Source organism: Rhinopithecus roxellana, chromosome 4, assembly GCF_007565055.1.
Source record: "Rhinopithecus roxellana isolate Shanxi Qingling chromosome 4, ASM756505v1, whole genome shotgun sequence".
NCBI lineage: Eukaryota > Metazoa > Chordata > Mammalia > Primates > Cercopithecidae > Rhinopithecus > Rhinopithecus roxellana.
The window spans coordinates 18,820,110-18,845,660 of record NC_044552.1 but is presented as its reverse complement, the minus strand read 5'-3'; the positions used below and the strand labels follow the sequence as shown (position 1 = coordinate 18,845,660).

Genomic DNA, 25,551 nt, shown 5'->3' with positions numbered 1-25,551 from the left:
ATCTGCCTTTGCCCAGGTTAAATAAAAATTCCACTTTTGCCAAATTTCAGAAGTCTTCATTCCCCCTCATTTACCTCCTCTAGTTACCAAAAATCCATGTTTAAGATACATGTTTTAAAACAGGAGACTTACAGAAAAGCAGAAAATAAAATCACAGAACATGATAATTCATTCAAAGATGCAGAATACCACACTTGTTTTAATCTGAAATTCTTTCCATTTCTCTCCCTGTCTACGACGTAATTGCACACGGGTGCCGCCCATCGTTTGGTTGCTAAGGAGACAGAGGCTGGTGTTTCCGATTTGCCACCATTACGCAGGGGCCCGCGAGAAGCATCTCTTGCCTCGAAGCGCGCTGTAGGTGAACCGCCCTTGACTAAAATGCCAACAAATCTAAAAGGGGGCGAGAGACCCTTTATTTACTTTTCTCTGACCACTACTGAGGTGAGCATTTCTTTCACCCGCGTAGTTGTTTGTATTTCTTCTGCTGTCCAGGTCCAATAGAAAAGTGGTTTTCTATTGGAGGCTTTCGGGTTTTTCCCCCCATTTCCCTTTCGTTACAAACGACCCGCCGCGGCCTCCTGCTTGTCCCCACAAGCCCATTCAACAGCTGGGCGCGGAAGGCCAGGAAAGCGGCACTCGCCGCTCCAACTACCGCGCGCAGTCTGCGGCTCCTCCCCGCCCTCGCGCGCCTCGCAGGCCCGGCCTGACGGCTGCGTCCTCCCCCGCGCAACCTCGCGCAGGCGCACCACGCTCGCCCGCGACCCCCTCACAAAGGCTGTTCTGAGTCGGAAACGGACGCACGGCGGCTGGGGCGAATGCCCGCGGACTACACTTCCCGAAGTGCCACGCGAGGTATTATCGGCGGGGATTGGGACAAACGGCCACGGACTACACTTCCCTACATGCCGCGCGTGGCGCTGCCGCCTTCGGGGCAAACGGCGACTGACTACACTTCCCGACACGCCGCGCGAGGCGCTGCCAGCGGCCGGTCGAGGGCTGGCGGACGCGGGAGCTGCGGACGTGAGGCATGAGCGGCGCCCTCCCCCGGCCCGCGAGCGTCCTGCTGGCTCCCCGAGCGAGGGTCGTGCGGCGCTGGGCCTAGCGGAGGCCATCGGAGGCCTCGGCGTGTGCACGGGCTGCTGCGGCAGCGCCTGGCGCCGGGGAGGGCGGCGGCCGCCATGGAGGTGAGCGGGCCGGAAGACGACCCCTTCCTCTCGCAGCTGCACCAGGTGCAGTGTCCCGTGTGCCAGCAGATGATGCCCGCCGCACATATCAACTCGCACCTGGACCGCTGTCTGCTGCTCCACCCCGCGGGGCACGCGGAACCCGCGGCCGGGTCGCACCGCGCCGGGGAGCGGGCCAAGGGGCCCTCGCCGCCCGGCGCCAAGAGGCGGCGGCTGTCAGAGAGCTCGGCGCTGAAGCAGCCTGCCACCCCGACGGCAGCCGAGAGCAGCGAGGGCGAAGGCGAGGAGGGCGACGACGGCGGCGAGACTGAGAGCCGCGAGAGCTACGACGCGCCGCCCACGCCCAGCGGCGCCCGCCTCATCCCGGACTTCCCCGTGGCCCGCTCCAGCAGCCCCGGGAGGAAGGGGTCGGGGAAGAGGCCGGCGGCCGCCGCCGCGGCGGGGAGCGCGTCTCCGCGCAGCTGGGACGAGGCGGAGGCGCAGGAGGAGGAGGAGGCGGTGGGCGATGGCGACGGGGACGCGGACGCGGACGGCGAGGACGACCCGGGGCACTGGGACGCGGACGCTGCCGAAGCCGCCACCGCGTTTGGGGCCAGTGGCGGGGGCCGCCCGCACCCCCGGGCGCTGGCGGCCGAGGAGATCCGACAGATGCTACAGGGCAAGCCGCTGGCCGACACGATGCGTCCCGACACGCTGCAGGACTACTTCGGGCAGAGCAGGGCCGTGGGCCAGGATACCCTGCTGCGCTCGCTCCTGGAGACCAACGAAATCCCCTCGCTCATCCTGTGGGGGCCGCCGGGCTGCGGCAAGGTGAGTGCAGCCTTGGCCGCAGGGCTGCCGTAGTTCACTCGGCGGTGGATGCAGCTGACGGTCTGAGAGCAGGGTGTGCTGCCCCCCAAAGAAGCCGCCTGACTCTCCTGGATAAGAGGGCCCAGGGGTGCAGACGCAGGCTGGGCTGGGGCAGTGCCTGGCCCACAGGTGGAGTCTGTGATGGGTGTGAAAAGGGTACACACCCCCAGATTCGGAAGGCAGGCTTCCCGGGTTTTCAAAAGGACGATGTCTGTGAATCCATAGTTTTACAAGATGTGGACTTTTAGATTTGATCTGCCTTTATCTTCCATCGGTCTCCCCGCCCTCTCCCCAGACTTTGATTTAGTAACCGAATTCGCAAGGCATCAGCGTGTTTAAATTGTAAAGAAACGTTTGTATATTCCGTTTGTACGTAATACGGTTTCAGCTTTGAAAAAAAGAAATCGGATTCTGTTGTGCTTCCTTCCCTTTCCACTAGTTGTTGGTTTAACAGACTGGTATTTATTTATTCTTGAGAATATATTTATTTAACATTCTTATATTCTTGAGGATATATTTATTTTACTAAATATACTCACATATATTTACAAAACTAACATAAAAACTTTTTCATCTGCAAGTCATTTTCATCCGGTATTTCCGTAACTTTTCTCATAATGCCTTGTACTCTAGAGAAGAAACATCCGTGCATTTTGGTGTCCAGTTCTGTGTCCCTTCGTGAGGGGTTAGCACAAGTCCAAGCGAGGGCAGTTAGGATATTGTGAGTCTAGAAAGCATGTCATTGGAAAAACACTTGAGAAAAAATGGAGGAGGTGAGCCAGAAAACAGAGAAAGCTAAGAAGTGCTTAACTGCAGGATGCTCTTTTATCCAGAATAGGGGAGAACCAGCATCAGGGAGGGAAAGGGAGGATTCAGGGTCAAACTGTAGAGAGTTCTTGTAGCTTTGAGATTCAGACTCCTTTGCACACAAGGCTTTTATGATTTTTCTCCTATTTTTCTTTCCAGCTTTATCTCCCACGACTTAACCACACCCCCTTAAACTCCAGTTCCTGGAATGAATTGCCCTTTTTCTGCCTTCTTGTTTGCACTCATGCCTTCCCTTGGGCCAGGAATAAACCACATCTATCCCAAATAAGATTTTATGATGATGGTGGTCAAATTGTTGACGTCTGTCCCCATGGATTTAGTTGTTAACCCCATTTAAGGGATTGAGCAGTATCATTCTTAGTAATTGTGAAGTCTTTACATACGATCATGAGAATGGATAATCAGCTGTTGGTGGCCCCAGACAGCAAGAAGGTCTTTGGGGAGAGGATTGGGTGAGCTCCTCCCACCTACCAGATACCAGGCAAGAGGTTTGGGTGGTTCAAGCTGCTCAGTGAGGTGGGCGTTGGTCATTTGCAAGCCTAGGCATCTGTGACATCCTAGCCTGATTCCAAAAGGCAGGCTGGCGGAGATTTGGTAAAGAAGCAGCCACAGAATGGGTGCTCTACAACTTTTAGAAAACAAAGTGCCACCTTTCCATTCAGGTGCAGATTTGTCCCACTCATTAAACAGTCTTCAGTTTTTCTTTATTCTCATCCTTTAGTACTAATAACAATAACAACATTCATATTAACAACAGCATATACATATTTGTGGAGCACCCAAGAAGTGCCTTACTTGGGTCCCCTTGGTTTTCTAGTAAGTGCTAATATGACCCCAGTGCTGCCCTTGATCTCCTACCAGAGTGAACATGCAGAAGTGGCCTGCAGTCATCTCTAATGCTGGGTCGACGTCATTGGTCTCAAGGCAGATGCTCCCTCGCTCTCCTTTTCTCAGCTGTGCTGAGCTTCCAGTTGTGGTTTTGTGATGAGTTCTGCACCTAGGTCCTTCAGCAGCAGTGCTGTCTTGGCTGGAGGAGGGAGAATTTTCTCTTTGGTGAGAGGTCACAGCTGTCACTCTGCTAAATCAAGACAGCTGCTCTTTACTGGAATTCCAAACATCTTAGAGTCCCCCAAAAAGGAATCAAAGGTAGTTAGGGACAGAGGAGAAAAGGTCAGGATTAGCCTAAGGTTTAGCTACTTTCCTGTTTTATTTATAATGTTGGTTTTTGTGTTTTTGTTTGTAAATGTACTGTGGTATTTTTGCTTGTATCTGTGCTGCTAAGCATTCTTCAGAGTTCAAGTTGTTTGGCAAATAGTGATGCTGCTTGTAGTAGTTCCCACGGGTGCTGGTCTCTCTGTGTCTTATCAGCTTTTCAAACTCTATCTATGTCATCTTTTCTAGACCACTCTGGCTCACATCATAGCCAACAACAGCAAGAAGCATAGCATAAGGTTTGTGACATTATCTGCAACAAATGCCAAGACAAATGATGTGCGAGATGTCATAAAACAAGCTCAAAATGAAAAGAGCTTTTTCAAAAGGAAAACCGTCCTTTTTATTGATGAGATTCATCGGTTCAATAAATCGCAGCAGGTATATTAACTTCCTTCTACCTTTTGGTCGTTGTGAACATCAAACAGAATATAAAGTATGTGAGATCACTATACAAATGCTAGAGACTTATTATTGTGAGCTTTGTTTACAAAGAAGCATAGGCTTGTCAACCCATCTCCTTCAAGCCTGTTTCCCCACACATTACTTAGTGTTTTTTGGTCATAAGAAAATGCTTTCTCTATCTGATAAATGAAATGTTTGGTATATACCTGAGCGATACATATCAGAAAAGCAGCTTTGAATCAGATTTTCCAGTTTTTGAAATTTTTAATCTAAATACTAGGAGTCATTGTGAACAGTAAAATAATGATTTTAAGATCATTATTGTAACGGGTTTTTAAAAATTTCTTTAACGGTATTTTTATTTTCAAAATTAAGCTGTATTTTCTGTAACTCTAAGCTCTCTTCAAGGTGAGTGTTGGAAGAGCTAATGATTACTGTTTATTTAAATGGCTTTCTGAAATAAAAGGACACAAGCTGTTTTTATAAACAAAGCCGCTTTGGGATTTAAAAAAATGACATTAAAATTTTACCAGGCTAAGATCTGGGAGCTATACTCTAAATAAAAACAAATTAAAATAAAGTTTAGACATAACTTTTTAGTGTATTTTGTTGCAACTTTTTAATCATACATAGAATGTTTCACAAAACTCTACTAAGCCTTTTTTGAACCTTTTTTAATAAACAGACCCTTTTAAAGTTCTGATGGAATGTTAGCATTCTAGGTGTCATATTAGACCATTGACTCATCTTAGTATTTTTTTCCCATAAAACAGCATAATGACCAACTTTGTCAGGAGTAATACTATGATTGAGTACTTGCAGTGGAATAAGATTCTGGAAGTGTTAATGTTTCTGTGTGTTCTTTCTCGTCTGTAAATAAATAGCTGTTACATATAAGCTATGTGCCAGTTCAGGCTTGGGTAGAAGATGCTTTTCTGAGTAAAGAAATGATTTACGTTGAAACTAAGTTAGAATTCTACTTAAAGCTATTAGTCTGCGTAGCAGCAAGAGATCAGGCTTAGACAGTCATTCCAGAAGATGTGTTTTAGACTTAAAAGCAAGAGTCGTACTCCCCCAAATATTGCATCCATATTCAATGAATATAAGGCTGCTGCTATTCCTGAACTCCAGAGAGAAAAATGAGGAAAAGAAAGGAATGGATAGCCAACTTACATAGGATTCTGCAGGTGGCTGTTGACTGGAATCACTTTTTCTGTTTTCCTCCCATGATTAGGACACTTTCCTTCCTCACGTGGAATGTGGGACGATCACTCTGATTGGGGCAACCACTGAAAACCCTTCCTTCCAGGTCAACGCTGCTCTTCTGAGCCGCTGTCGAGTGATTGTTCTTGAGAAGCTTCCAGTAGAGGCAATGGTGACTATTTTAATGCGAGCGATCAACTCCCTGGGAATCCACGTCCTAGACTCTAGCCGTCCCACTGACCCTCTGAGCCACAGCAGCAACAGCAGCTCAGAGTAAGTTGACAGTGTGCAGCATCCTGGGGGCACACACCTCCCAGAGAGTCCTCTGGCAGGGGGCCAGAAAGGGCCGGGCATCAGTGAGGAGAGGGTGGGGACAGAGAAGAAATGTTGATCTGCCTGTAATGAAAATAAAAGAGGAGGGAAATGTTCGATTATACCTAACAAAGGTATCCCTGCAAACTTGAAGATGCATTTTCTAGCCTCTGATGTGTGTTTCTATAATTTTTCAAGCTTTAACTTTGCTTTGTTGTTTTAGTTCTTGGGTGTTTGCTTTTGTGCTTAGGGTTCTTTGGGAAGCCTTATTGATTACTTGAAAGGCTTTATGTCCCTCATTGATGATTTGAAAGGGTTTATGTCCCTCACTGAATAGAACAAATAAATAGATAGATATTCCCCAGACTTACCACACAACTCTTTTGAGCATTGTAAACTTGTTTCAGTTTCTTTTTAACCTGCAGTTTAGCATTTTGTTAAAAAAAAAAATCAAGTAAAAATTAATGTAACTTGTAACCTTAAAATTATGTAATCCTTTTTACATGCTTGAAACTCAACTTCATGAAAGTAAAGGAATGGTAACTGAAAATGACATTAGAGGCTGCCCCTAGCCTTTTGGTGACCTATTTCTGCATGATGAGTACCACATGAGCTCATTAATGCCCCGAGTATGTATCATAGGTAATCAGTCTGATTTCTTGGGTCAGAGGTTTTCCTTTTTTCGTATGAGAGCATGTTCTTCAGATGGTATTTGTTCATGTGCTGGCTAAAGTGCTGCTGGGGGACATAATCTGGTCTGATGAGGGGCTATTGCCCACCTCCTCCTGCTGTGGACTCTGCAGCCGCTCCCGCCTGCCCTGAGGCCAAGTTCTGGAGCCACTTTTCTGTGAGGATTAAAGTACAAAGCATAGTTTTAGGCTCAGGGTTTAGGTTTCAACAGGCTCTCCCTATGTGTCTGGCCCCATTTGCTCCTGTCTGAGATGGAGGAAGAATTCCGCCGTGTCTCATGAAAGCCTTGCAACATTTGGCCCGTGGACCACTGGGTAGGACGGAGTGGCCTCGTTTTGGAATCCCGTTGTGATGGGGATAGCCATGAGATGTGTGGCCACAAGCAGTGTGCGGAACCTGCTGTTACCAGCCACATGGACTCATACTGAGAAGCCCTTTATGTGGTGGGCATTTCTCAGAGCCTAAGGGGGCTGCCAGCTCCTCATATCTAGCACAGGTTTAGTATCCCAAATCTGAAATCCAAAATGCTGCCAAATCTAATGCTTTTTGAGCACACCTTCATGATACTCAAAGGAAATGCTTATTGGAACACTTCAGATTTCTGGATTTTGGGTTGCTCATTTGGTAAGTGTATAACACAAATATTGTAAAATCAAAAAAATAGGAAATTCAGACCACTTTTGGTCCCAGGCACTTCAGATGTGGGATACTCAACCTGTGTAACTTTCCTATAACAGAAATCTCATTACAGACTCATAGAACCACATGGTAAAGACAAACTGAAAGAAGAGGGGGAAATCCTAACTTGTTTCATGTTTGTGTGTGTTCTTTGTTCTGTGTACTGGTTATTGTAATGTGTCTGCAACTTAATATTCTGCATGGAGGTACATGTCTAGGGTGATTTTTATTGATTTCTTGTCATCAGTTCATGAACTAGAACATGAAATCAATAATTAATATTGATGACGTGAAGTTAATAATAATCAGTTGTTACTCAGATGCCCTCAGGTTTTTTCGCCTCTCCCTGGTCACTGCCATGCAGGCATTTGAATGAAATGAGAAAGGCGGCGGCCAAGGAGCTCATCCTTGTGAGAATTGCTGCGTTTTATTATTAAAAATCCTCAGGTGATTTGCAGGCACATTAAAGTTTGAGAAGATCAAGTGAAATAATTAAGATTTAGTTATTGAAACTGATATAAAAATGAGCTAGAGATTCTTAATCTGCTAAAATTGCTTTTCAGAGAAAACCGCCCATATCCAGTAAATGATTTACTATTTCTACTACCACTTGCTTAGACTTGATCCCAGTTATATTTGCTGTCTTATGTCCCCTGCTTTCCTGGGAAGACTGTGAGGACAGGAGCTTGACCTTGTTCACATCACCAGCACAGTGCCTGGCGCACATTATGTGCTTGATGAATGGTTTGGAAATGAATAAATCCTAGCTTTCAATATGAGAAAAGTAGTTTAATATTTTTTGTATCATCCAGCATGAGGGATAATTACCCAGGTATCAGGAGCCTTTTTCTTTAATACTGTTGCCCTTTTCATCAGCAGCAAGCAGAGTAAAATGAAAGAATATTAAGCTTAAATCCATTAATTGGCCTACTTGTTAGCAATTCTAGCAAGAAGTTAAGTTAGGAGGTATCATAGGCCACAGAAAGAACTCTTACAAGTGATTTCCACATACAAGTACCTGCCACCCCAACTGTCATGGATAATGAAGAGTGGTTTATGATATCTTTTAGTTGTTTTAGGTAAAATTTTGCTTTCCAATCCCTGTTGATAGCTATATATACATCCTTGTGCATATAAATCAGATTTGGTGACACTAATCTAGTTGAAAGATAAGATTTTTAACCCCAAATACTGACTTTCTCTCTCCGGGAAGCTATTGGTGTGCATTTGTACTCTTGTGTCATGTTTTGGTGCCCTAGATAGCAACTAGAACATTTGCAGAGAAGTTCCAGGCTGTTGAACTGCACGTGAGAGGAGGTGAGCAGGGCACTGGATTTGAAAACTAATCAAGCTGCCGCTTAGCCGTTCTTGATTGCACTTGAGGAATTGTGAGTTGTCACACAGTATACTCATGTAAGTGATAAATTCCCATTAAAGTGAAATAAGTGTTCCTTTTTTTAAAAAAATAGTCCCTCCTATAGTTATTATTCAGTCAAAATTGAGCTCCTGCATATGCTAGGCATTGGCTGAGGGTTGAAAAGCTTGTTCCTGTGCCTTTAGAGGGAGCACAGTATGATGAAGGCTAGGGAAGCAGGTCGACTTCCAGTGCCATGCTTATACGCCAAGTACGGTGGGCATAGAGAAGAAGCATTCAGAATATGTGAAATCCCGTATTTCACCTCCTAGCTGAGGGGATGCGGAGTTGAGTTTTGAAGGATAAGCAGAATTTAACTAGTGAAAGAGAAAGCTCATTGTCTGTGCCATAGTTGCTTTGGTTCGTATGGCTAAGCAACAATGTTCAGGTATTTTGCTCTCCAAAAAATATTTGGGTCACATGATACAAACAGTGAAGCATGCTATCTGCTCTGGGTTAATTTTGGAAGCCAGGAAAAAAATGTCCATGATTCGTGATACGATGAATGAGCTTGTGCTGCTGAAAATGAAAAAGTAAACTAGCATTTCATCATCCTGCACTACTTGCTGCTTTGAAGGAGTGTAGATTCCTAGGTCATAGAATATATACATATTCAAAAACACTTCTAAAGAATCAATTCTCTGTGAACCAGATAGAGGATACAAGTCTTTGGAGATCAAGACAGTGAAATGAGAAGCCATAACTGCCCTCTGCCTAGCTAGGCTGTGTTCCAAGAGGTGGTTGGAAGACTGAAAGTGGCGTCTGTCCCTGGGTAAGGGCTGTGGCGTAACTGGCTCTGGGGCTTTTCTCTAACCATTTGGAGAGGAGAACCCCTGACAAACTGGCCCCCACACGAGGTGGCTATGGATTCTTTTTTCTTTTTATAAAAGTTTAAATTGTTTTAAATAATCTTTTCTGCCATTGAATAGAAAGAAAGGTAGTAGAACTCCAGAATACAAGGTCCTGGTCAGAATAAATGGTTGGTATAGAGTAGATTTCAATATTTTTATTTAAAAATGTGTTTTAAGTACAATTAATCTAGTACATTAACACAGCTGTTTTAATGTGAGGGTGCGTTAAAATAATGCCATAAAAGCACCGGCAGCCGGAACCATGGATCTCATGGTCCTTGGGTGCATTTCCTGTGGCTGCTGTAACACTTGCCACAAACTGGGTGGCTCAGAACCCAGAGCTTTATCCTCACAGTTCCGGAAGCCAGAAGACCAGAATCAAGGTATCAGCAAGGCCATGCTCTCATCCAGCATCTGATAGCTCTTGGCATTCCTTGGCTTGTGACCGTGTCACTCCAGTCTCTACATCCATCTTCACGTGGTGGCCTTCTTCTCTGTGTCCTTACGTCTTCTCTTTTTCTGTGTTTTATAAGGACGTTTGTCATTGGATTTAAGGTACACTCTAAATCCAGGATGATTTCATCTTGAGACCCTTAGTTACATCTGCAAAGACCCTATTTCTAAATGAAGTCACATTGACAGGTTCCAGGGATTAGGACTTACATCTTCTAGGGTCACTATTCAACCCACTACAGACCCCTATCAAGTAATGTAATTTGGAAAGGCATGTACCTCCATGGGATTAAACAGATGCCATCGTCTGAAATGTACCTTCTCTCTTTGTGGAGAAAGTCAGTTTTGTTTTGCTTTGCTTTCACCCTGGTGTTATGGAAGCGGCAGCATCTGGGATTCTCCCTTGAACATGTGCAGTTCTGGAGAGTATGCTGTTGCACAGTCTGATGAGGGTGATTCTCCTCACTGTTGATACCAATAGCAGTGTTTGTCCAGTCTCATGACATGGCAGGCACTGCTCTACGCATTCCACATGTCTTAATCTCATTCAGTCCTCAATACAGCTCTGCAAAGTAGGTCTCATTACCTCCCATTTACTAGATGAGGAAACTGAGGCACAAAAAGGTTAAGTAATGCCCAAGACCCACCAGCTTCAATGTGATGGAACCAGTGTTTAAGGCACGTCTTTCTGCTCACTGACTTCAAGTGCTGCAGTGGGTGGGGGTGCCAGGTTTACAGAGGATGGACCCACTGCTCGGCTTTTCCATTTTGACTTTTCTCTCTTGGCACTTGTTTGCGTAAGAGCAACTCTGTATCCATTTGTAATGGATTAGGAGCAAACTCGTTCCATCTGTAAAGCAGCAGGAGGGCCTTTTAACCAAATCTGCACATCTCGTTTCCCTGGGATACATTTTAGAAACATACCTTGCCCAGCGTCTGTCCCTGGAGATTGGAGCTCAGTCTGTGCTAGGTAAGGTACATGTGGCTGCATTTGTGTCTAACTTGATGCATATCCCTAGTTGAGAACCTCTACACAGCAATTATCACCCTGACCATGAAATGTTCCTTTTCCTTAGTGAAAGAGATCTGTGGGGTTTGGTTTGTAATTTAGAGAGGGAGAGTTTAACCAAGCCATGCATATTCTTTCGTTCTACCATGAAATAACAGGTACATTTTTACTTACTACACTCCTTCTCCACCTTATACATCAAGCTATCTAAGCAGTATCCTCCAAATCCCAGTATTACCCAATGTGTGGAAAACTTCAGGATTTAGGCACCTGGAAGAAGAAAGAAGAGAGCTTCCTGTGTTCTTTAAGATTAAAGCCCTTCTGGTCGGTTGGAGAAGCTAAGCTCTCTGAGTCTGCTTTTATCTCTAGGTTTTGTTAACTAGAAATAGAATCTTTGTAGTGCATTTATTTTAACCAATTTTATTATGAATAGTGTTTTATTATAACATAATTGACTTCCTATTGCTTATTTCCATGTAGGATGTTACGACATTTTGGGGAGTCTATCCCCAGAATAGGTTTCACCCCTTTTTATTGTATTCTACCTTTGGAAGGTTATTTTGAAATGCAGAATATTTTATAAATATATGCTTAAATTTAGAAATAATTGTAAATTCTCTAGACTGGGAACACTCTTTCAAAATAGTTTGTGCAGCAGTTACTGTTTGCTGAGGGATTTTGCCAATATCAGTACAACTATCCCTTCATCATTCTTGGCGTGAGTTCTTTCATGGGCTCCGCATTCTAAGATCTCAAGGTATTTTAGTATATCTTACCTTGTTCTTCAGAACTTAGTAAATGGGAGTTCAAGATCTAGTTGGTGTTTAAGTGGAACCTTTCCCTGCTCAGCCTTCTTCACAGAGAGTCTCCATTTTGTAATTTTCTTGTGTGATCCTTGTGAGTGCTGTCAGCAGCTCCTGTATTACTTGGACAGAGTTGCCGACAGATTGATCTGGGCCTCGAAATACTTACTTTTTTTGGACGGGGTGAAATTTAAAATGTGGATTATGCCCAAAGGGAGGAAGAAGAAGGGAGTGGCGGGAGCTCAGGTAGCTTTCGTGGTGGCAGCACCTCCCTTCCCCGTGACTCCAAACCAGAAGAGTGGAACCACTTGTGCTTTGGTCAGGAGTTTGAAAGCCAAAGGAAGACCTTATTTTCCAACCACATAAAATCCATAATCATTGCTAAAGACCTATTCACAGCATACTGTTCGTAAATCTGTGGAGCAGACTGCTAGTCGGCTTCTCTCTTCATTAATACGGCCTGCCTCCCCGTCTGTGTATGAGGACTAATGGAAATGAGGTCATTTCTACCAGTAAATACCGTGGTATATAAGGCTGCCCATCTTGTCATTGTCCCAAGAGCACACCATGCCCCTAAATGCATACAGAAGACAAATTGATGGAGAAGAGACACATACCAAATACTAACGTCAAGGTAGGTCTAGGGGAAGGTGAATTTTCTCCCTTTGTCTATTTTTAAAATGTAATGTAAATTTTTAAAAAGTAAATATTGACAGGTCTGATCAGCTTGCTTTTCAAACAATTATTTAATGGTTAAGGATGTCAAACTATACAAAATATGGTCCCAATTTTTGTTTTAAAAGTTAGCTGTAAGGTTGATGGCTGCATGGGTGAGTGGGTCATAAATTCAACAACTGACACAGTAGCTTTCGTTCTCCCGTGAAATAACAGGTACGTTTTTATCTCTCGGTGCTGGAAATATGGATTCTTTTTGTTTTCTCTATACTTTCCATATAATTTATAAGAAGTAAAGGTTTCACTCTGAGATTATGATGAAACTGAAGTTAGTCTGTTTATTGTGCAAATATCGGATGCCTATCATCTATCAGGTCTGGGAGTACAAAGGAAGAATAAAATATTCCTGTCCTTGAGGTGCTCAGCATGTAGTAGGGATGGAGAGATGATGAATGTAATGTAATCAACACACAACCCAACCATGGTGCAGGATATAGGCTGGTTCAGTCTGTTAGGATCTACTGGGGCTCCTGCTTTGACTCCTTTTTCTTCCCTCAATTGTCCTAAAGGCTTTTTGTTGCTAGGCAGCTTTCCAAGGAGAGAGAATCCATTGGTTTTACTAGTTCTGAGGCAGAAATGAGATGCCCAAGCAGTTTCTGTTCTCCCTACCTGTCTTCCCACACAGGTTGAGTGCCGTAAGGGGCCGAGATTACACCCTTCCCTCTCAGGCATGTCACATGTCACGTACTGCCACACCCCTCTGATACTGGTCCTTCCCCATACATTTTCTTTAGTATATGTTCTGTCTGTCATTATCTTCTAAATCATCTTCCAGAAGACTTGCTAACTAATTTCTGGTTGAGAAGTGATCCACAGGCTTTATTGAGTGCCAGTGACATGACCTTGGTGTTTGGTTTTTTGGTGTTCTGGTAAGGTCTGCTGAGAGAATGCTACCATCAGGAGAGAGGAAGATGGGTCTCCGGGCTGCACCGGTGGGTGGGGCCCAGGCAATTGGCATGAGTAAGGAGAGAGTCCTTTGTTGTAAAGCTGGTGCTGGCCAGGTGTCTTAGGTGTGGTGAGAGACCCACAAGGAATAACTGGAAATCAACTTTGGTACATGTGGGGGTGAGACGAGGCATCTTTAAGACCTTAGGAACAAATCCTTCCATGAATGAAATGCAGATTGGTGTTATTTGGGTTACTCAGTGAGCAGAGTAGTGTCAGTGAGTGGGTGTATGGTGAGGGGTTCTGCATTGATCCAGCAGACAAGCTGGGTCCCCTTTGGAAACCGCCACCCCCTCCCCACTCCAGCCCCCATTGGTGCCTGTACATTGTTTTCCAGGTGGCTGATTCGGACAGTCCTAATGGACTTATTTACTGTAGATGTTCTCAGCTGAATGTTGATAATGACATGGTGAACTGTAACTGAAAAATTATTTTGTTGCTTCACAAATGTGCAGCTAGCAGCTCAGCCAGGAATAATATAAGACCCCACTAAGTCATGAAATGTGCTAGATATCTTATTTAACTCGACTAGGAATAGAAAATTTTACTGAATCCGCCTTCTGATCATAGTTAGATCTTGTTTTTGAGGGTCCAAATTTAGAAATGTGACTGTTAGTTTTAGTCCTGATGTTCGGAGAGAGGTGAGGTGGCTTACCCAGGGTCTCATGGCTATGTACCAGCAGTCTTCTCGTCGCTTCCCAGGCTAATGACCTCTCTGCTACCCTGTGCGGATTTTGCATGATTAGTGCCCACTATGAGATGACCCACTGCAGCCTCCATAATGCCCCAGGCCAAGATTCCTGAGACCTGCTTCCAGGACCTGCTGTGCTCACAGTAACTAGGGACCCAATTTGTTGTTTTTAAAATGAAGGAATTGAACTGCGTGATCTGGAGCCCTTCAGAGCTAGCATTCAGATGTAATGCGGTCTCTCCGCTTTGCAGAAAGTGGTCTAAGCACGCCTGTCTCATCGGGATGTAGGCCGCATTTGGAACATGTTTTCCATACATGGTAATGAGGTGCTAGCATTTCTAATAAAGTTTTCACTGTTCTGTAGGGTAGAACCAGAGAGACCACCTGTCAACAGTGACTTTCCAGGCCAGTCAGTGTCTGTTTCACACAAACGTAGATGTGTGAACCTATGCAGTGAGATACCCTCGACACTCATAAGATAACAGGGCGATAACCTGGTGACTTAGGAGACCCGGCCAGTTCGTAGTCTTGGTGATGCTTAAGCACGTTGACAAAGGTGAGAATAAGAGGCAAATGCCTTGAACTCTGCAGTGTCCTTGCCGAGAAGTATGAGTTTCTAAGACGTGCAGAATAAGAAGTACGCAGCCTGAGTGGGACAGTAACTAACCCTGGTTGTGTTTCAGGCCGGCCATGTTCATAGAGGATAAAGCAGTAGACACCCTGGCTTACCTCAGTGACGGTGACGCCCGAGCTGGGTTGAACGGACTGCAGCTGGCGGTGCTGGCTAGGTTAAGCTCCAGGAAGATGTTCTGTAAGAAGAGTGGGCAATCCTATTCTCCCAGTAGAGTTCTGATCACAGAGAATGACGTGAAGGAGGGCCTACAGCGATCCCACATTTTATACGACCGGGCAGGTAAGTAATTGACCTGTGGACAGAGTGAAACTGTATGGAAAGAAGGGTGTACACACATTCTCATTTCCGGAAGCCTGACTTTCAGCTGGGTCCAAAGCATTCCAGTGATTCTCAGGTGGATCTCTATGTTGGTATTAAGCCCTTTTCCAAAGAGAGGCATGAAGCAGAGGCTGCCCTGTTGAGAATCTAGAGGAGTTTTGGGGTTGGAAATGGCAGGCTGCACATTCACCTTAGAAGGTCGTTGGCTCTTCCCCACCGTGCAGAATACAATCACCTTTGAAAGCCTGTGTCTTCACTTGACAGTGAATATGTTTTGTGATCATTTACAATGGCAGTAAATAAAAAGAGGGCTTTTGCCATAATGACTTACTAGTTTGAACTGAGAATTAAAATGCTTTATTGCTGGAGTCTATACTAAAAAATAAATTGTCATGGATCTTGAAGTTTTTATTTTATGTAGTAGCTTTTTCAAAATTTAATTTTGCTGTGTGCACTTAATCTGTTTGTGTAGAACTGCATTTACGGATAGCAGATTTGATACCAGCTCTTATTAAATCTGTGACCTGCCAAGATTAAATGTCATTAGCACAGCACGTTTGCGTCTTTTTATAAAAGAAGTGGAAGGTGAAGATAACATGCTGTAGATGAGCAAACTTCTGCTGCTTGAGCATTTGTGGGACTTTGGATGGAGTCATATTGCAGTAACTGTGGAATATAATTTCCACATTTTTAAAAGCTCTGCCAGAAAAGGAAGCTGATAATTGAATGTTCCAGATCTCACGTAGGCTGTGCCACGTGACAATGGAGAGTCCTTACTGGTTAAGAGAAGGGGTGGAGGGGCTTAAGAATGAATTTGGTTCCAGGCACTGCCTCTTTGTGGGTGAGCACACCCACTGCATGACCTTGAGGGGCTGACCAAAGCTCTTTGGCTTTAGCGTGCCTCAGCTGATGGCAGCTCGGGCGTGTTCATTAGTGCTAAAGACACACTGGCAAGTTGAACAAGCAATCCTGTCTACATTGTGACGTGAATGTGCCCGCAGCGGGGCCTTCTCAGATGGCTGGCTCTCCCTTGTACTCTGGAGCATGATGTGAATGCTTGCAAAGTCTGAAAAGCAACACGTTCTAGGTGTAGAGCCCTGCTTAACTTTTGGCCAAATAGAAAAATTGTAGATATGAACCAGAAAAAAGATTTTAAGACATTAAAAAATCTCACCATGCCAGGATCTCCATGGTTTCTCAGGTGCAGCAGCAGCCGTCTCTCTCCCTTGTTGTAGGTGTCCCAAAGGATTTGCCTTGTTTTGATTGGAACGACTAGGACTGTTCTTTGACATTTTATCAGACTGTCAGTTGAGGTCTGTATAACATGGCATTCACTAACACTCAGCCATTGAATATTTTATAGGTGTATTCATTTTTGAAATTCTCAAAATAACTTTATGGAGATAGCTGTTAATATTACCCCCAATTTTAAGATAACAAAACTTGCCTGCGTTCACAAAGCAAGCAGTGAAACTGACCCTTAAATCCAGGTCTGACTGGTTCCCAAGACTGTCCTTTCCCCCATCCGCGTTTGCCTCCACTCCAGCCTTGCTGTGCTGTTACTGATCTCAGCCATTACCTCATGCTCCTGAGAGGGGTCACCCCTCCACGCACGTACACACAGGGCGGATCTTGGAGGGGTTCAGTCCTGGGAATTCCACTTCTTGAGCCCCACATTGCAGAGCTCTGCACAGTGGGGATCACCTTGTCTGTAGCTTGGAGCTGGGGGGCAGTGGAGGCTGCCTAGTGCCACAGCCTTCAAGAACCCCACATCCTACACATCTTCCTAGTATGAGCGTGCTCACACACCCCACCCCAGTGCAACATGTCTGCCCCACAGTGGATCTGCAGACGTGGAAATATCATTCGGATCCTGGAGAAAGCTGTTTTTACAGGCTTTGCTCTATAAATAGGGATGGTGGAAGCATTGCCCTGGAAACCTGTTAGCTTATACTCTTGGGCCTTTTTATACCTTGAGTGAGACAAAGACCCACCCCCAGAATTGTTATTATTTTTTTATATGTCACCTAGTACATAGTTACCCACTCGTAGGATCCAGTGATGTTTCTGCATCAGAGTGAAGGCATTTCTACATGAGAGCAAACTCTTTGCCATGCATTGACATCAGGGCTCTATATAAATCGGTACATTTCAGGTTATAAAGCAGTATATAATAGAAGCAAACATGGAAGGTAGCATAGAATAATACTAGTATCTATCACTGTTGCAAAAGAATCTTTCTACAGTGCCTGCTCTGTGCCAGGCGTGTGTTATTTAATACAGCCCTATGAGGTAAGTGGTCTTGTTGTTCCCATTTTACAGATGAGAAACCTGAGGCACAGTGAGGATCAGGAACTTGCCCATGGCCCATGAGCTTGGGGGTCCAACCCAGGCTGCCTGGTCCCGGAGGCTGTGCTCTTGCCCGCTCTATTGGTGGTGCTGCCCCTGACATTGACAGAGCGGGAAAAGATGACTCACCTATGTAGGGGGAGTTTAAATTTGACATAAAGTGGCCTGGGTCGTTTCTTCCGGCCCCCGTGCCCGTGAGTTTAGCCAGGCCTGTTATCTGCTACCCTCTTCCCTGCCTTCCTCCACCCTGCAAAGGAGCACAGCATAGCCAGAGTGCTTGGGCCAGCAGGATGAGGGAGTGGGCCAGAACCATGCAGATTTCATCCAGGACACCCTCTCTGCCAGTGTCCCTAGCACTCGGACTGCACCAGGAGCCCTGCACAGGAGACTCAGTTCGTCCTCAGAAATCCAGTAGCTGGACTGACCCGTCCATCTGCCCTGGTTCTCAGAAACCAGAATCACTCAGGCTGAACCGTAGGTCCCGCAGGTCTTTCCCCTGTGGGAGGCCAGCATCTTCTGCTTGCTCTCTCCTCCACCTGAAGACCAGCTGTCATCTTACCAGCGAGCTCAGCTGCCAGGATTTGTGACTGGCGCCAGTCGTGTTGTGGACATGGGCTTATGCTGAGCACAGACCAGGTGCTCCTCTGGGAGGAGTGAGACTCACAGGAACACCATCCTGTGCTTTCTCCTGAGGAGGGTGCCCCCTCCTTGAACTTACCTAAGGGACGATGGCCAGAGAATAGTGAAATGTGTGCAGGTGCCACTGCTTAGTTCCTGAGAACTGTTTAGCTGTCATTTTTTGCCCTTAAATATGCCTTTTTCTAAAGCACATTTCACTGATTTCGTGTGAATCTAGGGTAAAAATGGGATAAGACCAGGCGGTGAGAGAGTAGGCTTCCATACTTTCAGGGCGGGAGCTGGCAGTCCATGTGTCGATCCCTCTGGGACCCTGCCACACAGGTGTCCCCACAGCAAGGCTGGCAGAAGGAGGTTTAAATGACCACAGGCTTTGGATATCAGAAAGGCAGCTGGAAATGACACTGAGGAACAGATGGGCTATAACAGCTGCCCTTGCCACTTGGCTCTACATCCTCCTGGCTCCGACCAGGCCCACTGTTGATTTTCCTCCGGTACATGGTAGGCCACAGGATGGAGCCAGAACATGAGACTTGCCCTCCCTCCACTCTTGTCAATGGCAAAGCCACTGGCTGGGAGGACCACCTTTCCAAGTGAACCTCCCCTCCCCCCGCCTCTGTGCCTGTGTGTGCACTCCATGTGGACAGCCACAGGTTTCCGCTGCAGCAGCCTCTTGCCCTGAATAGGCCCGGGTTACTGAACAGGCTCCCCGGCGCCACAGAGAACAGCGCTGGGGCATGTCCTGGGATTAAGCCGGAGCAGCCATCCACCCCACTCAGCACAGTTAAGGCGCTGCCCAAACCTCTCCTCGGCTTTCTCAGGGCCTTTATTAGCTCAGCTTCCTGGAAGTCAGCCAGCGGGGGTGAAGATGGCTTGGGCGCTCCTCCTGTGAGCTCTGTGTGAGTGGTGCTTTTTATGATGTCAGGTGAGGAGCATTACAACTGCATCTCCGCCCTGCACAAGTCCATGCGGGGCTCAGACCAGAACGCTTCCCTCTACTGGCTGGCTCGCATGCTTGAGGGAGGAGAGGACCCGCTCTACGTGGCACGGAGGCTTGTCAGGTTTGCCAGCGAGGACATAGGTGAGTGTGATGAGAGGGTCCCAGAGCCCTGTGTCCGTGAGGGTGGGGAAATGGCTAACAGTTACATCGTGGCGTTTTTTTGGCTGGACGGGGTGGGTAGGGGGCGGGAAGAATGTCTCAGGGCTATGTGAGACTGGCGGGAGAAGTCTGGCAGAGATAAGACTTTATGCCTGAGCTCAGTCGTTTATTTCTTGGTGTATGTGCTTTTGAATGTTTGTGTTCATAAAGTCACCATTTTCTGTTTCCCGTTCGGGAATGTTTTTCCTAACATGAGTGGCTATTCAGAGTATTGCAATAAGATGAGCTGCTTTTAAATTTGCTCTGAAGTCAGGTGTTCAAGGTTTTCTTTGGGCAGCTCCCGAGACAGACATGGAAGACTCTAGACACTATGTGAAGAAGATCAGGAAAGTCTCCTCTTCTTTGGTCTTAGGGGATGTTTTGTTTTTCGTGTTTCCATCCTGGCGAATGTCTCCATAGCCTTCGCTTCTTGTGTGTGTTGTACAGAGACTCATGTGTTTCTAGATGTAGAGTTTTTATCCACACGGAAACAGTTCTTAACACCGCACGGTAACCACTCACTAAACATTCCTTGCATAAGTTCATGTGATCAGAGACTAGAGGTAAGTCCGTCCGGTTTGCTACATGGGATTGTTTCGGTCACCGAGTCTACAAGCAGTGGTGGTCTGTGGTCGCCTGCACATAGGCCAGGAGGACTGTGTGTCATGACTGAAGCTCTCCTTTGTCTCCGTGTGTGGCAGGTCTGGCAGACCCGTCTGCACTGACACAAGCAGTTGCTGCCTACCAAGGCTGCCACTTCATAGGCATGCCCGAATGTGAGGTAAAGTAATCAGCTCAGTTCTTGCAAATCACTTCTTTTCTCTCTTGTGCTCTGTGCCTTTGTAGATTTGAATAAATGTCCCTCCTTCACCATTGATGTATTGGGCCCACTGAATATGCTGCTTGGCTTTTGAATTCCAGTGGTAGACTCTTAGACTCCTAGAGAGGGAAGCCTTCTGTGTCAGTGAGGTCATGTTTCAGACTGTCCTCAGGATTCCGGGGTTCAGAGCACACGCTCCATATTTTCCAGGGAGCGGAGATGTTAAAGGAGCTGAACGGGAAGCCTCTGCAAGTTCGTCCCCAGAGCAGCTTCATAGTCATCTCTTTTATACATTGGGGGCTTAAGAAAAGTTTAATTTAGTAAAAAGTCCTTCGGTTACAAAAGAAGAAATGAAAACCACTCACCTGGTTTGCCTCTCACCTCATGGGAATTTCTTCTCTCTGTGATGGGTGGTTGTCCAGACCGTAGGCACAAAAGGGGCTAATGAAGGCATGTGGGGATCTTCTCAGAACTACCTGGGGCTGTGTCAGGAGGGGCTCTGCAGAACGGAAGCTCGGCATCTTGCTAGTAAACTGTGTCCTCTGTGTCATTGGTAGGTGCTTCTGGCCCAGTGTGTGGTCTACTTTGCCAGAGCTCCAAAGTCCATTGAGGTGTACAGCGCCTACAGCAACGTCAAGGCCTGCCTGCGGAACCACCAGGGGCCCCTGCCCCCCGTGCCCCTGCACCTGAGGAACGCGCCCACGAGGCTGATGAAGGATTTGGGCTATGGCAAAGGCTACAAGTACAACCCCATGTACAGCGAGCCTGTGGATCAGGAGTACCTGCCTGAAGAGTTGAGGGGAGTCGATTTCTTCAAGCAGAGGAGGTGCTGACTCCTCAGGCCATGACAGCAGAAGGATGTTGCTTTTTTTAAGAGAGGGCCAGAAAGAAAGAAACTGGATTGCAAAGTTGGTTGCCTGGTGGAAGTTAGAACAGACCAACCTTTCGTGCCAGAAATTTAAGAGTCTCATAGGTGGAGGCGCAGTTATTTCAACTAAATGTGTAACTTTGAAATTGTGTTCGTTTGCACTTGGTGCAGCGGTTATGCTTATGAAAATATCTGGCAGCTTTGTGCAATGAATTAATGTTATAAGGAATTATCTATTTTGTCATAGTATTTAAGTCATAATGTCATTTCAGAATTCAGTTCTGTAGGATTTTTTTTTCTTTAAAAAATGTATATTCTGGGTAGTTTTAATTGGTAAAAAAAAAATGTAATTGTGATTTAATACTGCATAGTGTTTTGGGTATTTTTTTTATATGCAAAGGTCTTATGAGCCAATAAAACTATTTCAAAGTACTCTTGGATTCTGTCCTGGTTTTCCTGCCTGGACGCTGGGTACCGGCACTGTCACCATTGCACTTGGTGGGTGGACACTGGGAAGGACAAGTCACCCTAGGTGGGAAGAGCGGGGAGCTTAGTTGAGAAGTCAGCGTTATCTTGTTGAAAGTTAACTCTGATTTCTTTAATGGAATACATAAAAGAATTCTTTAAATGGCCTGTAGAAGACTCCAGTAGTCCCATGCCCGTTCCTCCCCACTTGCCCTGGTTTCTTCTTGCAGCTCCGTATTTCTAAACAGTCATTTTTCTTTTACTTCTTGTGTGTCCTGAACACAAAATACGCCACTCCCCGCTCAGCTGAGCGTTACTTGCCCCTACTGCTACTTCCTCTCCCTCTCCTTAGTTGCATGTCGTGCATATTCCCACAAGGGTGGCCCCTTCAGGTAGTCGGTTCTCCTCCCACCGTTGTGCGGTCCCTCCTGGGGTCCTCCTGCCTTGTCCGGAAGGCTGCCGGCTGTTGGCCTGGGACATCCTCTGCCTTTATTCTGAGTGAGATTCCCATTTTCTGGATGCTCCGTCCTGCCTTCTTGGTTTATTCCACTCTTTCAGTGCCGCCCATCCTCTAGTAGTTTTATCAGGCTGGAGGGACTACGTGGCAGAGGCTTGGTCCCCACTGGCTTCCCTCTTTCTGTCTGGAGTGGTTGCACCGTAGTGTGCAGTTGCCAACCCCAGAATCTCCCTTCGTCATCACCCTGGAGCTTTCCTTCTCCCTGCACCCCATCTGATGACAGGACTGACTGCGCTTTCTGGCACAGGTGGCCTGTACCCTCTAGTAGCTTTATGGAGCAGGGATGTGTGGAGGAAAAACATTTTTAGACTTCGAGAGACTCAAAATGCATTTATTCTACCTTCAGACATATCTGAGAGTTTGGCTAGGAATACATTGTAGGTAAGAAATTACCATTGTTTTACACTTACCCACATTGCTGTCAAGTTTGAAGGCATCCTGATGTGTGTGGTCTTTTGTTTGTAACCTCTGTCAACTTGTAGACTCTTCTGTCTTTGCTTCCTGTGTTTTAAAAGTCTGCACTGGGCAGTTGGTGGGCCTTTCAACCTGGAAATTCCTGTCTTTCTGTTCTCGGGAAGTTTCTTTCTTTTTTTTTTTTTTTTTTTTGAAACGGAGTTTCGCTCTGTCGCCCAGGCTGGAGTGCAGTGGCCGGATCTCAGCTCACTGCAAGCTCCACCTCCCGGGTTTACGCCATTCTCCTGCCTCAGCCTCCCGAGTAGCTGGGACTACAGGCGCCCGCCACCTCACCCGGCTAGTTTTCTGTATTTTTTAGTAGAGACGGGGTTTCACCATGTTAGCCAGGATGGTCTCGATCTCCTGACCTCGTGATCCGCCCATCTTGGCCTCCCAAAGTGCTGGAATTACAGGCTTGAGCCACCGCGCCCGGCCAGTTTCTTTTTTTATTCAATAAATTTATTTGTTTATGAAAGACCAACTCTTGCTCTTTTGCCCAGGCTGGAGTACAGTAACGTGATCTCGGCTCACTGCAACCTCCACCTCCCAGGTTCAAGCGATTCTCCTGCCTCAGCCTCCCAGGTAGTTGGGATTACAGGCGCCTAACACCACACAAGGCTAATTTTTGTATTTTTAGTAGAGACGGGGTTTCTCCATATTGGTCAGGCTGGTCTCAAACTCCTGACCTCAGGTGATCCACCCACCTCAGCCTCCCAAAGTGCTGGAATTACAGGCGTGAGCCACTGCGCCTGGCCTCAATAAATATTGAGTGCCTGTTTTATGCTAAGCATTCTTGTTGATGTTGGAAACACATCAGTGATTAGAAGAGACCAAAAATTCTGTGTTCTTGAAGCCTATGGTATGAAAAATATTGTGTTAATATGCCAAGTAGTGGTAAGTGCTAGGCTAAGGAGAAAATGAATGAAAAATTGGATATGGAAAGGGTAGGGAGGTATGGGTGCAGTTTTAGTAGAGTGGCCAAGGTGGATCTCACCAAAGAAAGTGTTTGAGTCAAGACTTCAAGGAAGTGAATGTGACTTTCAGACACCCAGGAAAAGATCATTCCAGGCAGAGAGAAAAGCAAGTGCAAAGGCCCCAGGGGAGGGAGCACGGCTGGTGGGTTCAGTGTCCAGTAAGGAGCCCAGTCTAGCTGGCAGGGAGGAAACAGTGGTAGAAGCCGAGGCCGAGGATCATGGAGCTTCAGATAAGGTGGGACCTTTTAGGTCATGGTAAGGGCTTTGGCTTTTACGCAGGGTTTCCCCCAAAGGAGTGTCATGATGAGACTTTGATGTTGTAGGGATCCCTCGCCACAGTGTTGAGACTAGACGGTAGGCAGGGTCCGGCTCATCTTTTCGGTCAGGTAGGTCAAGGCATGGCTCCCTGCGTTCTGAGTGCCAGGTAGGGAAAGAGGAAAGTCGTCATACATCAATCAGTATGTGCCTATCACTTGGATCTTCTGACTGAAATGGTACCCAAGCCCCTGTCTCTATCTGGGGCCCTCTGCTTCAGAGATCTTCCCATGGCCTGGAGTAGGAGAGGGTGTCTGGGGACCCATCTTCCTCCTCCCTACCTGCTGCCACCTTCCAAGCCTCTGAGACGTTTGCCACGTTGATGCCTTGGCATTCCCCACTCGACTTGCCAGGTCAGTTGTCATTTGCCCGTCACGTTTCCACCTCCAGCATCATGTTGCCATTATTTCCCTTGTTCTCTTCACTTTTAAGGATTGATGGCTTTTAAGGATTCCTTTATTGTATTTTTGGTGGAGGCTTAGGAGGAAATGAAATTACACACGGGTCCAATCCGTTATCTTTACTAGTATTTCATTAAGGAATTTATAGCCCAGTTTTTTCTTCATTTTGATTTTTTTTTGGAGATGGAGTCTTGTGCTCTTTTTTCCAGGCTGGAGTGCAATGGCGTGATCTCGGCTCACTGCAACCACTGCCTCCCGGATGCACGCCATTCTCCTGCCTCAGGCTCCTGAGTAGCTGGGACTACAGGCACACACCACCATGCCTGGCTGATTTTTTTGTATTTTAGTAAAGACAAGGTTTTACCGTCTTGCCCAGGCTGGTCTCAAACTCCTAACCTCAGGCATTCTGCCTGCCTCGGCCTCCCAAAGTGCTAGGATTATAGGCGCGAGCCGCCATGCCTGGCCAATTTTGATTCTTTAAAAATACTCGGGAGGCTGAGGCAGGAGAATGGCGTAAACCCGGGAGGCGGAGCTTGCAGTGAGCTGAGATCCGGCCACTGCACTCCAGCCCGGGAGACAGAGCGAGACTCTGTCTCAAAAAAAATAAATAAATTTAAAAAAATAACATTTTTATAGGCCAATCGTGGTGGCTCACGCCTGTAATCCCAGCACTTTGGGAGGTCAAGGCGGGTGGATCAGGAGGTCAGGAGATCAAGACCATCCTGGCTAACATGGTGAAACCCCATCTCCACTAAAAATACAAAAAATTAGCGAGGTGTGGTGGCGGGCACCTGTAGTCCCAGCTACTCAGGAGGCTGAGGCAGGAGAATGATGTGAACCCGGGAGGCGGAACTTGCAGTGAGCCGAGATTGCGCCACTGCACTCCAGCCTGGGCGACAGAGCGAGACTCTGGCTCAAAAAAAAACAAAAAAAAACACATTTTTGTTGGGGGATGGAGTTACTTCCAGATAAGAAGTGTGCTTGTGATGTAACCAGAGGTGACATTAACTCCTAAACAAGCTTTTCAATCATGACTCGCTCCTGCCAGTTTCCTGAGGGACGGATCCCAGTGGTGGTCAAGGCACAGGTGTGAATGTATGCCAGGAAAATATATGAGCATCATAACTCAAGCCAACAAATAAATGATGAGAGCTCTTTGAGATCCATCATCCTATTAGACATGTGGCCCTGAACACACAGTATGTAACACGGACACGGGGCCTGTTCTGGAGCGTGTGGTGCTGGGGAGAGCCTGCAGCACACTTCTTGCTGTATGCAGCAGCGGGGTGCTGAGCAGCCAACTTTCTGTAATTGTAAAATCAAGCTTGAAAGTTTGGAAATGCTTGTCTTTTGGTTTCAAGGAATCTTATTATGTGAAAGCAGATTTTTAACGTTTTG

At 46.4% G+C, this 25,551-nt stretch overlaps 1 protein-coding gene across 2 annotated transcripts; it reads left to right on the top strand.

Annotated features, from left to right (window-relative positions):
* Positions 1-906: 906 nt before the first annotated feature.
* Positions 907-21,460, top strand: WRNIP1 (WRN helicase interacting protein 1). Of its 2 annotated transcripts, none has more exons than XM_030928585.1 (7): positions 907-1,997; positions 4,266-4,457; positions 5,791-5,957; positions 14,949-15,178; positions 19,128-19,283; positions 20,042-20,121; positions 20,718-21,460. In XM_030928585.1, the coding sequence occupies exons 1-7, from the start codon at positions 1,182-1,184 to the stop codon at positions 20,991-20,993; spliced, it is 1,917 nt and encodes a 638-aa protein (XP_030784445.1). In that variant the 5' UTR covers positions 907-1,181; the 3' UTR covers positions 20,994-21,460. The 2 variants fall into 2 exon arrangements, with proteins under 2 accessions (XP_030784445.1, XP_010360118.2); XM_010361816.2 differs by having other exon boundaries at positions 908-1,997; positions 5,716-5,957.
* Positions 21,461-25,551: the final 4,091 nt, after the last annotated feature.

Bases quoted from the DNA above. Each gene is read 5' to 3' on its own strand.
- WRNIP1 (XM_010361816.2), top strand. From the start codon at position 1,182: ATGGAGGTGAGCGGGCCGGAAGACGACCCCTTCCTCTCGCAGCTGCAC. The intron at 1,998-4,265 runs GTGAGTGCAGCC...CATCTTTTCTAG, and splicing joins GGCCGCCGGGCTGCGGCAAG to ACCACTCTGGCTCACATCAT. The intron at 5,958-14,948 runs GTAAGTTGACAG...GTTGTGTTTCAG, and splicing joins AGCAGCAACAGCAGCTCAGA to GCCGGCCATGTTCATAGAGG.